Source organism: Hyla sarda, chromosome 5, assembly GCF_029499605.1.
Source record: "Hyla sarda isolate aHylSar1 chromosome 5, aHylSar1.hap1, whole genome shotgun sequence".
NCBI classification, from domain to species: domain Eukaryota; kingdom Metazoa; phylum Chordata; class Amphibia; order Anura; family Hylidae; genus Hyla; species Hyla sarda.
In genome coordinates, this window is record NC_079193.1 from 235,753,721 (window position 1) to 235,769,536 (window position 15,816).

The 15,816-nt window shown below is 39.9% G+C and overlaps 1 protein-coding gene across 4 annotated transcripts in view; it reads left to right on the forward strand.

The window, feature by feature from the left end:
- Positions 1-15,816, forward strand: part of CARMIL1 (capping protein regulator and myosin 1 linker 1) — a 339,650-nt gene that overhangs the window by 204,944 nt on the left and 118,890 nt on the right. For all 4 annotated transcript variants that reach the window (XM_056521327.1, XM_056521326.1, XM_056521328.1 and 1 more), the window contains 6 exons: positions 1,438-1,610; positions 1,831-1,899; positions 9,943-10,036; positions 11,959-12,057; positions 14,961-15,089; positions 15,184-15,312. In XM_056521327.1, coding sequence (XP_056377302.1) covers positions 1,438-1,610; positions 1,831-1,899; positions 9,943-10,036; positions 11,959-12,057; positions 14,961-15,089; positions 15,184-15,312 — 693 coding nt within the window. The remainder of the gene's footprint in view (positions 1-1,437; positions 1,611-1,830; positions 1,900-9,942; positions 10,037-11,958; positions 12,058-14,960; positions 15,090-15,183; positions 15,313-15,816) is intronic.

Below are 15,816 nucleotides of genomic sequence, written 5' to 3' on the forward strand. Positions count from 1 at the left end.
TTTGTAAATCACTTCTATTAAAAAAATCTTAATCCTCCGAGTACTTTTTAGGGGCTTTATACGAAAGAGAAATCAAAAAAGAAATGCATTTCCTCTGATGTCATGACCACAGTACTCTCTGCTGCCCTCTGCTGTCCATTTTAGGAACTGTCCAGAGCAGGAGAAAATCCCCATAGCAAGTATATGCTGCTCTGGACAGTTCCTAAAATGGACAGCAGAGGTCAGCAGAGAGAACTGTGGTCATGACATCAGAGGACATGCATTTCTTTTTTGATTTCTCTTTATTATACAGCCCCTAAAAAGTACTGGAAGGATTAAGATTTTTTAATAAAAGTGATTTATAAATCTATTTAACTTTCTGGCACCAGTTGATTTAAAAAAAAAAAAAAGTTTTCCACAGGAGTACCCCTTTAAGAGATTTTTTATGTTAAAGGGAATCTATTAGCTGCAATTCACATTCCAAGCTGCTGACACTGTTAGGACAAGAAGACACATGGTACCTTTTTAATACATCTGTCTGTGCTTCTATAACTTAAAGAAATGCTTTTATTCTCTGGTGACAAGTGTCGAAGAAGCGTTTTCTTAGCCCCTGAAGTGTTGAAGGTTGGACACCTCTTCGTTCCCTCTCCCATCCTGATCTCTGCATGATTGACCAAGCCCTGTTTTTAAATCTTGTTCCTACGCTCACTGTGCATACTAAATGTTCACAGAAAAAAAGATTTGGGAACAGAGCCTTGGCTTCTAGCTATATCTATCTAATCAACCAGGAGCATAGATAGAAGGGGTAGTGAGGAGGCTTTCCAACCTTCAGCACTTAGAGTTATCCAGGAATGGAAAAACACAGCTAAATTTATTTTTTTTCAAAACAGCACCACATCTGTCCCCAGGTTGTGTGTGGTATTACAACTTGGCTTCACTAACTTCAATGGAACTGAACTGCAGAACCACACCCAACCTGGAGACAGACGGGGAGCAGTTTTTAAAAGAAATTAGCTCAGTTTTTCTATTCCTGGATAACTCATTTAAGGGGCATGGGAATGCCTCTTGGCACCAGAGCAAAAAATAATTTTTCTACATTATGAAAAAAGTGATAGACCTAGTTCTTGTGGGGCAGTCACACACAACACTAAAATATATACAGTTAATTCTAACAATGTTATGGTCTGGAAAACATTTTACACCTTCTTAAACATTTTTAAAGTCACTTTCTTACTGAATCTGTCTTCTTGTCATTCACAAATGGCAATAAATACTCATCATATATTACTGTATCAATTGTTAAGCATATGAAATGTAGTTAAATTTTACTGGAGATCATTACATTGTCCCCTTTTAAATTATTATCCACTATATGCCCACTGGGCATTCTGCACTTTAAACTGCAAATATGTGAGTGTAATAAATTATTGATGATGATTTTTATGATTTTCTCTGCAGCCCTTGCAGTCATTGTCTTTAGCAGACTCCAAATTAAAGACAGATGTGACAATCATTATAAATGCCCTTGGTAGCAATACATCATTGACCAAAGTAGATATCAGTGGTAATGCTATGGGAGATATGGGGGCCAAGATGTTGGCCAAAGCACTGCAGATCAACACCAAGCTCAGGTGAGTGTGATAAGCACGTAAATCAGTGTTTCCCAACCAGGGTGCCCCCAGCTGTTGAAAAAACTACAACTCCCAGTATGCCCGGACAGCCGTTGGCTGTCCGGGCCTGCTGGGAGTTGTAGTTTTGCAACAGCTTAAGGCATCCTGACGTAAGCTGTGAATACCAAAACACGTGGTGTGATACCATTAATAATGTGCACAATTTTTTGGGCTGTTATAGGACTGTGATCTGGGACAAGAACAACATAACAGCCCAAGGATTCCAGGATATATCTGTAGCCCTGGAAAAGTAAGTATAATAGTACACAACCAATAGGCTTACATTAGGCTACTGATCAGTTTTTAAAGGGATTATCCACCATAAGGGGATTTTGGTATGTACCTGGCAGACAGTAGTGGACATGCTTAGGAAGGATCTGCACTTGTCTTGGGGCTAAATGGCCCTGGAATACCCCTTTAACCTTGTATTTCCATGTGTTGTGATCATTTCTAATCTAGTACAATGAAGTTCTATTATTAGTGGGGTAAGGTTACACGATCACAGCTCCTCACTAAGATTTGTCACAATACATCTACAAAAAGCTATCTACAGATGTTACATACGGTCATCCAGACAAAACCACAAAGAAATGCTCAGGGTTATTGTTCAATAATAGTTCAGTTATTCTGCTGCTGACAGCCCAGTAAACTGAGTATTAAGGCTATGCTGTATACATGTGTCAGGAATTCACTCCAGCTGGTCTTATGTTCCTAGGAAATCCTCCTTTAAGAAGTTCACTAACTACATCTGTGCAATATCTGAATATATGAGATTAAAAAGGGCATATTTGCAGCACTGTCAATCATTCTCTGTCCTCCTCTCAGTTTAGCATTTATGTATCTCCTTCTTATATAGCAAAAACATATTCTGCAACCCTGTCCAGAAATTACTATTATTTAGTATGTCTCTGGCCCCAACTTAGGACCAATTTAATAGAAAATGTGTTAACTTTTTAGTGTTTTTGAAGTCTTAAAAGAAATCAGTGTCCAGTGTAAACCTAAGGAGAATGTACTAAATGTTGACAGAACTAATTAATCCCCCGTACACATGAACATTAGGCTTGGTTAAACATTTATGTGTTCTGGGCAGGTAAAAGCGAGGTAAGTCACTGCCAGATAGCTCTAGCGACAACCTACCGCCAATGAAAACAAGAGTCAGGCAAAATAATCTGTCAAAGGAGAGTCAGGAGCCCCCCCCCCCCCATAAACTTTCAACAATAAGCTGCTCCCACTGAAGTCGACAGGTTTACAGTGTAACAGGGCTTAACCTTTAACAATTGCAATCGGGGACTGCTGAGCAGACAGGAATCGGTGCCAACCTTTAATCCCCCATGTTGCCTTTTCACCTAAAGGTCTAATACAGGCTTGTTGCTAGGCATTTGTAACCTTATCATGCTCTTAAAGGGGTACTCTGCCGAAAATCATCTTATACCCTATCCAAAGAACAGGGGATAAGATGTCTGATCACGGGGGTCCTGCCATTGGGGACCCCCGCGATCTCCGGTGCGGCACCCCAGCCTTCCTTCCCCAAGTGAACTCCGCTCCGTGCCAGATGACTGGCGACTACAACCACCACGCCCCCTCTATTCATATCTATGGGAGAAGGCGTGGTGGCTACATACTAGCCGTCAACGCCCCTTCCCATAGGCATGAATGGAGAGAGCGTGGCGTGACATCATGAACGCAGAAGCCCCAAGCTTCTGTGTTCCAGACGCCACCACTGCTGGCCCTGAGATCGATGGGGACCCCTGCAATTAGACATCTTATCCGCTATTATTTGGCTAGGGGATAAGATGTTTTTCAGCAGAGTACCCCTTTAAAGTGGTACTCCAGCACTAAGACATCTTATCCCCTCTCCAAAGGAGAGGGGATAAGATGTCTGATCGCTGGGGCCCTGTGATCGGCACTCATTGGATAGGGGATAAGATGTCCTAGCGGCGGAATACCCCTTTAAGGCTATAGTCACACACCATTTTTTGAGCCTTTACTTTCTGTTTACTTGTTTGTTGTTTTTTTTTTTAGTGTCATGCTTTTGGTCAGTTTTTTTCAGCTGTCTGCACCTTATAACACAAAGGACAGATGGAGCCATTTGGAAAAATTCAAAATAAGCTTTATTCGAAGAAGATACATAGTAAATACATAAAGACTGAGGACTCCCACACAGGTGGAGGACAAGACAGCAAGGGTGAACCCTCAGGTCACATCAGGGGCTAAATGGAAAAATGCATAGACAAGTAAACAAGGTGCAAATGCACTTAGAAAATCAAAGTGTCCAAAATGGACTACAAAAAATCAATATACAGACATACTTAATCAAGAAGCTCCAATGGGACCTGGGGGGACACCACCCCAACGCTAGATTTCGGGACCGAAGCCTTTCTTAAGGGGAATCCCCTTTAAAGGGGTACTCTGCCGAAAAACATCTTATCCCCAATCCAAATAATAGGGGATAAGATGCTTAATCGCAGGGGTCCTCATCGGTCTCAGGGCCAGCAGTGGTGGCGTCTGGAACACAGAAGCTTGGAGCTCTCTCCATTCACGTCTATGTGAAGGGGCGTTGACGGCTAGTACGTAGCCCTCACGCCTTCTCCCATAGATATGAATAGAGGGGGCGTGGCGGCTGTAGTCTCCAGTCATCTGGCACTGAGCGGAGTTCATTCTGTGCACGGATGGCTGGTGTGCCGCGCCGGAGATCGTGGGGGTCCCCAGTGGCAGGACCCCCATGATCAGACATCTTATCCCCTATTCTATAAAAGATATCTAATACGCACAATTACTTGCATGCATACGTGTGTATATGTATTTTTATTCAAATATATGTGTGTGTATATGTAATGTATATATACAACCTATATATATATATATATATATATATATATATATTATGGTTTGGTAGAGCTTTATTGGGGAGATATATCTCTGTCTGTCTGTCTCTCTCTCTCACACTAACTGTACAGCCCCTGTAGCTCAGTCAAATAAAAAAAATAAAAAAATCCTGGAATACCCCTTTAAAATTAAATAGTTGGAAAATGTGGTGTAGCCGCAGAAAACAAGCCTTCTCCCTTAATAATAAGCTTCTCTGATAGATGTTAGCAGAATCATTATTCACCACAGTATTATTTAAATGCAATTAATCCTATTGTCTTCCGGGTTTTTGGCATCCATTTCTAGAATGGCCAATTTTTACATTTCACATAGACAGCAATAAACTCAAAGGCTTTCTGATCCTGAATTAAATGTAGAAATATGCATATGCTGATAGATCTGCAGTCTTCTGTTGCGCTCTTCTGAATGATCAGATGGAGTACCATTCCAGCTTACCCTGGGTTCTGTTCTATTCCCCCTTTCTGCAGTGCGGCTCTACTACATCTCAGCATGTGTTATTTGGCTAAGGTGAAGAAAGTGTTGCCAAGATAACATTTCAATGCAGCGTTTTGTGTTACCTTGACAAATACACTGGGTGGAAGAAGAGAGCTTTGTTCACACAATCACATAAATTCATAGAATGATGTGCAAATTGCAGAATAGGATGAAATTTTGAGTGTACAGTGAAATCTCCTTTGGTGGACACCTCCCAAAAACGGACAGTTTTTAATTCCCCGGCAGAGTCCCATAAGACTTAATGTATTTGCACCCTCCGAATAGGGGACATTCCAAATAGCGGTCGCGGACACACCCAATAGGGGACAAAACACTCCCAATAGGGTACAATAGGAGACCTTACACTTTCATTAGGGGACAATCAAGTTTATGTACCGGCCCTACCTTGTACACAGGGCCGCCATCAGGGGGTACAGCCAATACCACAGTAAGGTGCAAAGGCCCCTGCTGCACCCCCTGCAGAAGCCCCAGCACAGAAGCAGAAGACCGATGTTTAAACAGTGGTCTCCTGCTTCTGTCCATCCGCCAGCCACATCATTCATCCTCCTCCTTCCCTGATCCCCCTCAAGCCACTTTATTCCCCTGTGCCAAATCATTCCCCCCCTCTTTTACCCCCCTGTGCCACATAATTTCCTCTTGATCCCCCCTGTGCTATTTAATTCCCCCTTTATAGCCCTCTTTGCAAATTCATCACCCCCTCTTTACCACCCCTGTGCCATTTTATTCCCCCTTTATCCCCCTGTGCCACTTCATAAAGGGGGGGGGGGAATGAATTTACAGAGGGTAATAAAGGGAGAATGAAATGGCACAGGGAGGGGGGGTCAAGGGGAAATGATGTGGCATGGGGTAACGGGGGGGGGGGGGTAATTTGGCACAATGCACAGGGGAATAAGATGGTACAGGGTATAAAAGGGGGGATGAAATGATACGGGGGGGGGTTAAGGAGATTAAACAACACTGGGAGATTATACTGTAATATTGCTTTTATAGTGTTTTATAGGTAATGGCACTCTGCAGTGAGTACAGGACAGTATCTCATCATTTAGGAAGAATTTTGAGCCTTTTTCCCAATAAGGGACATCTCTCAATAGTGGACACTTTTTTTTATTCCCCGTGAGTGTCCGCTATTGGGAGATTCTACTGTATTTGTTTGTCGTTGCAAAAGAAGTCGATAACTAGGAAGCACAACATGAATAAAATAATATGGAGTAACTTAGATATGCTAGGAAACAACACAACAGTGAAAAGGGTTATCTAGGAATAGAAAAACAGAGCTAGTTTCTTCTAAAACAGCACCACACTTGTCTTGAGTTTGTATGTGGTATTACAACTTGGCTCCATTATCTTTAATGGAACTGATCTGCAAAACCACACACAACCTGAGGACAGGTTTGGCGCTGTTTTTTTGAAGAAATCAGCTCTGTTTTTGTAAACCTGGATAATCTTTTTAACCCATTAATGACCATGGACATGTATACACATGCAGGGCGAATTAACGTTCCTGCACCTGGACGCGTATATACGTCCATTAATCTCGTGGGTACTGCCTAGTGTACTGCCTTCCGTCCCGGCAGTTTAACCCTTACAGCTGGGTCCAGAGGCGACCACAAGTTGTAAGGAGTTAAAGGAGTAATCCCATGTAGGAAAAAATATCCCCTGTGTCTGATCGAGAGCACACCAGCTCCTGTATCTCTGGCTCTACCATAGAGATGCATGGTCGGACCCCTCCACCATCAGACACTTTTCCCCTATTCTTTGGATAGATTGTTCTACATGGTACTACTCCTTTAACGATATATAGGCACAGCCATCGCTTATCAGGATGATGGTATATTTTGTAGAATATTGTACTGTATTGAAAAGTCATCATATCTTTCTACAGTAATGTGAAACGCTGAACATTACTTAAGGTCTGAAAAGTAATTTTGGTGCATGTCTATAGGAACCGTGTCTACGTGAAAAATACTGTGTGTGCCCTAATAAAATCATGTCCATGATAAATACAGTCACCATTAATAAAGGCAGATGTAAATTAGCACAAGTGTAAATGAAGGTGTGCTATGGGTCGCAGTGTTCTCAGATGTAATGCATGATGTCCTATCTACTGTTTTGATCTTTTTTAATTGCTTGAGATATTAGCCGCTCAGAAGCTAGCAGGATTGTCTTCCTCAGATGTGATTTATGGAGAGGGATAGTGGCGCTGAATATGTAATGCCGGAATCATGTCACACATTTCTCTACAAATTGAATGCTGGCAGGCTTAAGATGCAAGACTGGCTTCCTTGTAAATTAACTGTTAAAATAAATCAATGTTCAGCATTTAAAGGAGAAAATTGGTTTATTTTCTTTATATCACTTGACTTTAGATACTCAGGATGCTGGTTCTGTACAGCGTGTAGTGAATATGTTAAATCTGCATAGTACATATTATTGTGTTGAATATGAACATGTATTTGCATTGCATCTTTTAGATCTTAGAGCCATGGTGGCTTATAAATATCACCAAAGTCACCAGGGAAATGCCAGCCTGAGTATGTTTACCTGCTACGTGAAACAAATTTATAAGATCTGTGTTACTGGCAAATTCACAACTGCATATTGGTGGTGTTTAAATAGTAATAGGGTTGTGGTTGTGTCCAGAACCCCCATATAATAACACAAATATAGGGGAAGTCCTTCATTTCAGTGTAAAGTCACCATTTCTTTTTTTGTATGTTTTCTAATAGCTTTAATAGAAAAGAAGAAAGTCCAGTTCGCCACTAGCCTCAGGTCCACACCTTCGCACGGATATGCTTTGGTCTTGCATGTTTCAAGCTCCTCCTAACATTAATCACCACCTGCCAATGAGATCACTGTGAAACCGCCCATAGATCACAGGTCTTACAGTCAGGGGAATATCTTTCTAATACAGACATTCACAAAAATCTTGGTAACCTTCCGTTAAAGAGAGAGAGAGACCCATAATGCTCCCTGAAACTGACAAAAGTAACAATGAATAAAAACTTTCTGAAAATGAACTGATGAAAATCAGACATTACATTTGAATTGTGATTCAACAGAATCCTTCTATAAAACGAAATAATGAAACTGGCCTGCACAAAAATGATGGTCCCCTGTACTTAATAATTTATTAAACTTGAGATTTTTGGTAAGTCACATAAGTGCTATGTTTGATGATTCAAAAATTAGGTGTGGAAAGAAAGGAACTGCTGTGAAGCATGGAGGAGTCTCAGTTATGTTTGGGGGCTCCTTTGCTGCATCTGGCATAGGGTGTCTTAAATCCTTACAGGGTATAATGAAATCTCAAGACTATCAATGCATTCTGAATGTCCTGCCCAGTATCAGGAAGCTTGGTCGCCGATCATGGGTCCTCAAACAGGATAATGTCCCAAGACAGCATAAAAAATTTGCAGGCATATACTAATGGTCAGGCTGGGGTAAAAAAAAGAAAGTGTACTCACCAGCCCCCACTGCTCTGGTGATGCCTGATCCCACTGCTAAGAACCTCCCAGTCCAGGTCTTGGGTCACCACTGTGGGGGCCAGTTGGCTTAGCAGACACTTCCTTATGTCAAGACCAAGTAAAAAATTATGTCAAATTTCTATTGCTGTTTACGATAATGTCACCTGCTGTCCTTCAAAATGGTAGTGCAGCAGTGATGATATTGTGAAAAAAAATGTCATCCCCAGATCCCACTTCCAGTGATCCATAAATTTTAGTTTACTATCTGGTGGGGGGAGTACAGTGTTCAGAGTTGAAATCATGCTCCGATGAAATTGGGGCATATTTATTCACAAAGGTGTGGTTAGCTCAACCCTTCTGGTGAGACATGACCGAGGTGACTCTAAATTGTTCTGACTGGTGTAACTTCTAAAAGGAAAATAAATATCCTATAGGTAATAAGATGGAACATTGGAACGTGTGAAACGAGGCCTTGAGAGAGCAGATAGATTCCAAATAGTGGGAGGAGAGGGGTCAATGTTGGCAAAAATATGTTATAAAGATATATATATATATATATATATATATATATATATATATATACGCATCCAAAGGAAGAATCAGCACTGGATGACCTCGGGTCCTTTGCAGCAGTATCCAATAGCTCGCCACAGCTATACTCCTTACAACTTCCACCGAAGGATACAGCACCAGTGACAAGGTCCGGTATAATGTAGGCTTTGGTCTTTATTGTGTACAGGAACACACGTGCAACGTTTCTGCTAAAGAGCCTTTTTTAAGCATAACAAATACATCCACAAAACAAACTTATATATTCAAAGGTTACACATGATTGGTGCGCAAACAGGTGGTATTCATCATTTATTATTCAAAGGACAAAGGATGAATACCACGTGTTTGTGCACCAATTATGTGTAACCTTTGTATATATAAATTTGTTATGTGCATTTATTTGTTATGCTTGAAAAAGGCTCTTTAGCAGAAATGTTGCACCTGTGTTCCTGTACACAATAAAGACCAAAGCCTGCATTATACCAGACCTCGTCACTGCCGCTGGAAGTTTATATATATATATATATATATATATGTGTATTATTTCATATTTATGCCTAAATCATAAAAAATTTAAAAATAAACTGAAATACCCCTCTAAACTAGTTGTGGACTAAATCTAAAATAAATCTTGAAATATTGTAAATTAAGTCACGCTCAACCCCTCAATGCAAGCCTATGGGAGGGGGCGTCACAGCTGTCATGCCCCCTCCTATAGGCTTGCATTGAGGGGGCAGAGCGTGACGTCACACGGGGGCAGAGCCGTGATGTCACAATGCTCCGGCCCCGTGATCCACAGTAATCAGACCTGGAGCGAACACACTCCGGGGACTGAGCACCCCTTTAAGGCTAAACTATCCATTGCCATGTATTGTAAAATTGTGAATTTTTTGTTTTAGGAATTATACATTGAGGTTCATGCCTATACCTATAAACGATGCTTCTCAAGCACTGAAGACTAACCCTGAAAAAACAGAGGAAGCCTTACAGAAGGTAAGATGACTTGTCTGATGGACTTCACATTAAAATAAATGTATAGCTACCGCCCCCTTTACAGTCTACAATATGGTAGAAGCATGTCTGGAATATCAGATATCAGTATTGCTAGCATCATGGTTAGCTGGCTTTTACATTAGCAGCATATTGTTACATTTATATATGGGTTCGAAAAAAAAATTGTCTATTGAGTGTCTCGAGCACTGGTAGACTGGGCATGCCATGGCCTCCAGACTAGAACTAATAAGGTCATCATTCCTCATGCTGTTTATTGATCAGCTGACAGTATAACCTGATGAATGAAGCAGAAAGTAATCCACTCCACTGACAGCATCATACTAGGGAGAGATCCCCACAGACACTCCACATCCCTTAGGCACTGCCAACCCAACTGCTCAGTTATCCTCAAATTTTAAATTATAGAGATTATAGGGAATTAAAAAAAAAGGAAAACCCATATGTTCAGTGCACCATAGAGTGAGGTCCATGCAGGGGAGTGGGCAGGGGTTGCAGGCAGAAACCTGGGCAATTGCTCACAGCCCCCATTCCCCAGTGGCCTTCTGAACAGCTATAGAATTACAGACATCACTGCATTTTGGAAATCCATTCTGCATGGACTGATCACCTATATCATGTTATAGTCACAACCACTTGAGGTTTGCAGCACAACCCTATTCACTCACATTAGCTGAGATGCAGCACAATTCATGGGGGTTTTCACGTTACTTGGATCATTGCTAGTAATAGGCTGAACTGGATAAACATAGTCTTTGCCATTTTTGACCTTATGAACTATGTAACAATGTTACTATATAAACCTACAAATAAACTAACTGCAGCAGAAAAATATAAGACATCAAATCTTTATTAAAGTTCCAAACATCAGAGACATACACATAAAATTCATATATAGGAGATGTTGGCAACTGAAAAATGGGGTGTACTAGGGAAGGAAACAGTTAATAAAAAATAAATATATAATAAAAATTACAAATATATGTGCAATGTTATCCAACACACCTTTTGGTGTCAGTACAATGTAAACAGGGGTATACAGGTATGACAAAGTATACATAAAAAGGTCACAATGCAAGTGCAAAATACATTAAAGTGAACAGCCATGAACAAACATGATACCCACGGATAAACAAACACTCCAGATTATTATTTTTTTAAATACTCTGCACATCCCCAGTACGCCTGATTTTTCAATTGCTACCATCTCCTATATATGTATTTTATGTGTATGTCTCTGACGTTTGGAACTTAAATAAACTGATGTTTTATATTTTTCTGCTGCATTTAGTTTATTTGTAGATTTATATTTAATTTTGCTGCTATAGCAGGTTATATTTGTCCATCACTCTTTTACTGAGGGATACATGTGAATGCTTATCCTCCCAGTACAACAGTATTGTAGTACACTGTGTCTTGTTGGCTTGTATTATAATGTTACTATCAAAGTTGTAACAGTAGCTCAGGCAAAATTGTCATCCCCATAAACATGTACAAAATAGAATTGATAAAAAAAAAATAACAATCAGAAAATAAAAAAACGATTAGGAAAAAAGGAACACACATCAGTATCTACTTTTAATTAGTGACAATATTTTGGTGATACATTCCCTTTATTGTCAGTGAAACATTGAAATGATTTAACATTGTGTTCTTGACTTTGATGTTTTTTGGCCCATGCATTTTAATAACTATTAATGAAGAAATCAATGGAAAGTCATCAGATGCTGTTCAGGCCCCTTCTTGTAAAGCATGTTTTTTTTTTTTCTTCCATAGACAATCAGGCTTTTTGTAATGAAATTCCATTTTGATGAGCTGAGTGATCTACTCGCAGGGATAGGTTTTGTGTTTGCTGTGGTAATGACTGGTTCTTTTGATGTAATTTCAATCTTTTTTTTTCCAAGATTGAAAACTATTTGCTGAGGAACCATGAGACAAGAAAGTACCTTCAAGAGCAGGCCTACAGACTGCAGCAGAGCATTGTAACCAGCACTACACAACATGTAAGCTTTTAAAAAGCTATCTGCAGTATATTTTTCTTTGTTTCTTAAGGCTGATATCACTATTTCTAATTTTATTATCATTGTAAAAGCTACCATGTTTCATTGTGGTGTGATGAGAAAGAGAAGCTGTATATGCAATTATGTATCAATAGTCCATTTATATTAAAGGGTTACTACAGGGAAGGTACTATAAATAAATATATATATATATATATATATATATATATATATATATATATACATACACTCACACACACAATAAAGCTCCAAAGCCACCACACTACCTGGCTACTATGTTCCTAATAAATCATGCTGCCTGATATGCATGGCTCCTGTGGCCCCTGTAGTCCTCTCTGGCTGCATGATATTCTTTGCCATCTTTCCCTCCCCTTGCCTATGTCTCCCAGCAGTCATTAACATTCTGCTCTTCCAGTCAGCTCACTCTCTGAGAACAGCCCCCACCCTCCTGCTCTGAGCAGCAGAGAGAGGTTCAGTATCTGATTGGCTGAGGCTGCACACACTTCCCAGTTCTCAGCACTAAAGGGAGCTTGACTCATCAGAGCAGGGCAGAAACCGCATGGTCTGTGTGTCTCAGGAGGGAGGGGGCTGCCTTCAGAGAGGGATTTGGATGGAGTGGATGGCTGGATGATATCATTCCCTCACTTCTTTCAAGTGATAACCAAAGAGGGTAAACTGCTCTGATGTGAATTAAATTTACACAATTAAATAGGTTGATGAAAGGGAAAGGATGGACTATGGGTTTAGTTCTCTGGACTACACCTTTAACCTCTTAAGGACGCAGGGTGTATCTGTATTCCCTGCGCCCGGTCCCGGTATATAACGCGGGGTCGCGCTGTCACCCTGCCTCATACCGGGTCGGTCCCGGCGGCTAATGAAAGTCGGGACCCTGGGATAATAGCATGCAGCACCGATCGCTGTGCGGCACTATTAACCCTTTAGACGTTGCATTCAAATTTGATCGCCATGTCTAAAATGAAAGTAAAAGCTTCCCGGCAGCTCAGTCGGGCTGATCGGGACCATCACAGTGAAATTGCGTAATCGCATACATTTTCCTGCATGTAGTTATGATTTTTTTTAGAAGTAATGCAAAATCAAACCTATATAAGATGGGTATCCTTTTAATCGTATGAACCTACAGAATAAAGATAAGATGTCCTTTTACTGAAAAATGCACTGCGTAGAAACGGAAGCCCCCAAAATGAACAAAATGGCATTTTTTCTTCAATTTTGTCGCACAATGAATTATTTTTCCGCTTTGCCGTGGATATTTTGGTAAAATGACTAATGTCACTACAAAGTAGAATTGGTGGCACAAAAAATTAGCCATAATATGGAATTTTAGGTGCAAAATTTAAAACGTTATGATTTTTAGAAGGTGATGAGTAGAGATGAGCGAAGTGACAGTGATTCGATTTGTCACAAACTTCTCGGCTCAGCAGTTCCTGACTTTAGCCTGCATAAATGAGTTCAGCTTTCAGGTGCTCCGGTGGGCTGGAAAAGATGGATACAGTCCTAGGAGAAAGAGAGTCTCCTAGGACTGTATCCACCTTTTCCAGCCCACCGGAGCACCTGAAAGCTGAAATAATTTATGCAGGATAAAGTCAGCAACTTCCGAGCCGGGAAGTTCGTGACGAATTGAATTACTGTAATTTCACTCATCTCTAGTGATTAGGAAAAAATGTAAATGCAAAAACGGAAAAACCCTGTGTCCTTAAGGGGTTAAGAAACAAATTATTAGTAAATTGTGATTCATATGATTATGAATTAACATCTGTTTCCTCCGTGAAAATCCGTTGTGGATTTGAAAGAAAATGTGGATGAGACTCTCAGAATTCTGCCACAGTTTTTCATTCTCATTACCCATTCAATAGGACTAATCCACGTGTGATGACGTGATGCGGTTTCCATATGGATTCCGTGTCAAGAAGGGACAAGTCACGTCTTCTTTTTTCCACAGAAGTGACGTTAAACCGGAATTAGAAATAAATCTTATATGCCCTAAATTTTTATTAAAATATTTGGGCATTTATATTATAAAGATTTTGCCCATAGTCTGCAATGTGATCTATGTGAAAAAATCATCTTGTGAACACAGCCTATTCTAAGTCTCTGTTCACAGGAGCAACAGTGCTACTGTTATTAATGAAATCATGACAGTTCACTCACATTTGACACATTTGACCATTTACGTAGCCTATGTTCACACTTTCTATGAGGCTATCCTATTGAGGTTTTAGTCACTCTTGAAGGCAAGAAGAGTGCAGCATGCAGTGCTGTTCTTGCAGTCAAGACATTGGAAAGCTGATGGAATCTATTATTTTGTTCAGCGTCATGGCTTCCAACATAAATATAACCCATGACTTAAGAGTAAAAAGCCTTATGATGTGTTTGTCAAGTTTTTTTCTGCTGAAAATCAATACATGCTTAGATTCAAATAATTTATTTCAATCTAACAGAAATTCTCAAAAATGTAGAAACTTTGAATGTGTTGGCAGATAAGAACCATTTGGCCCATCTAGTCTATGAATAGTTCCTGGCCCTATCTACTATGAAGGATAGCCTTATGTCTGTACCATGCATTCTTAAACTCCTTCCCTGTAGTTGCAGTTATCACTTCTGCAGGAAGGCTATTCCAAGCATCCACTACTCTCTCAGTAAAGTGATGCTTCCTCATATCACTACATAAACTTTTGTCACTATAATGTCCTCTTGTGGTGGTTCTTCTTCTTGTAAATATACTTTCCTCCTTTACTGTGTAGGTTCTACCTGTAGTAATAGCAGTACAGAGAATAGTACTGTACATGTTTATGGACTGTAATTTTCTTAATACTTACAAATCTACTAGCTGACTTTATACATAGCTGTGACTTTTTGCTTCACAGATGATTGACCGCATTTGTGTCAAAGTTCAAGACCACCTCAATTCACTAAGAAACTGTGGCATTGATTTTGTCCTGGAAGATGTCAAGTCTGCCGAGAGAGTCATGCGTGATGCTAAGAATTCAAAAACAGTAAGTACTTAGATTTGGATGATTATAACTGTATTTTTGTATGGTTTCACATTAAGAATGTAGCAGTGACCTGCATCTTTATTGTGTGTTGCAGCTTTTGCCAAATTTGTATCACCTTGGGGGAGCAGCATGGGCCGGAGCTAATAACTTACCAACCCCAATTCAAGAAACATTAGAGTCAATGGCAGGAGAAGTCACTAGAGTTGTAGATGATCAGTTGAAGGTATTTGTTTTCCGTATAGTTTTTTTTCTATTATTGCATCTTTACTGGAAATATTATAAATGGGCGAGTCGTAGCTTAAGAAGAATGTATCATCAGAAAATTACGAATTGTTTAAATCAAGTGTTATTCCCGAATCACTGTGTATATTTTAATAATTTCCTGAAATTTTGCAATTTTTACTGAGGCCACTGAGCCTTCTAGTAGGCTTAGTCACTTTTTAATATTCCTCTTACAGGTTCCCAATAAAACATAATGTCTCGGAATGCGTTTTTGTTTTTTATTGTTTTCCAAGGATATGCAATAAAAAAAGGAAACAAATCAAAGTGTACATCAAGAAATGGAGAATACAACAGTGATAACTCCCACATGGGCATAACCTATAGAATCGTCTCTGTTACCAGGTTATTACCGATAAGTTATGGAGTGTATGAGACTACTTCTCTGACATTGGCTATAACAAAAGGATGAAAGGCATAGATGACCTAACTTTTATAACATGAACAA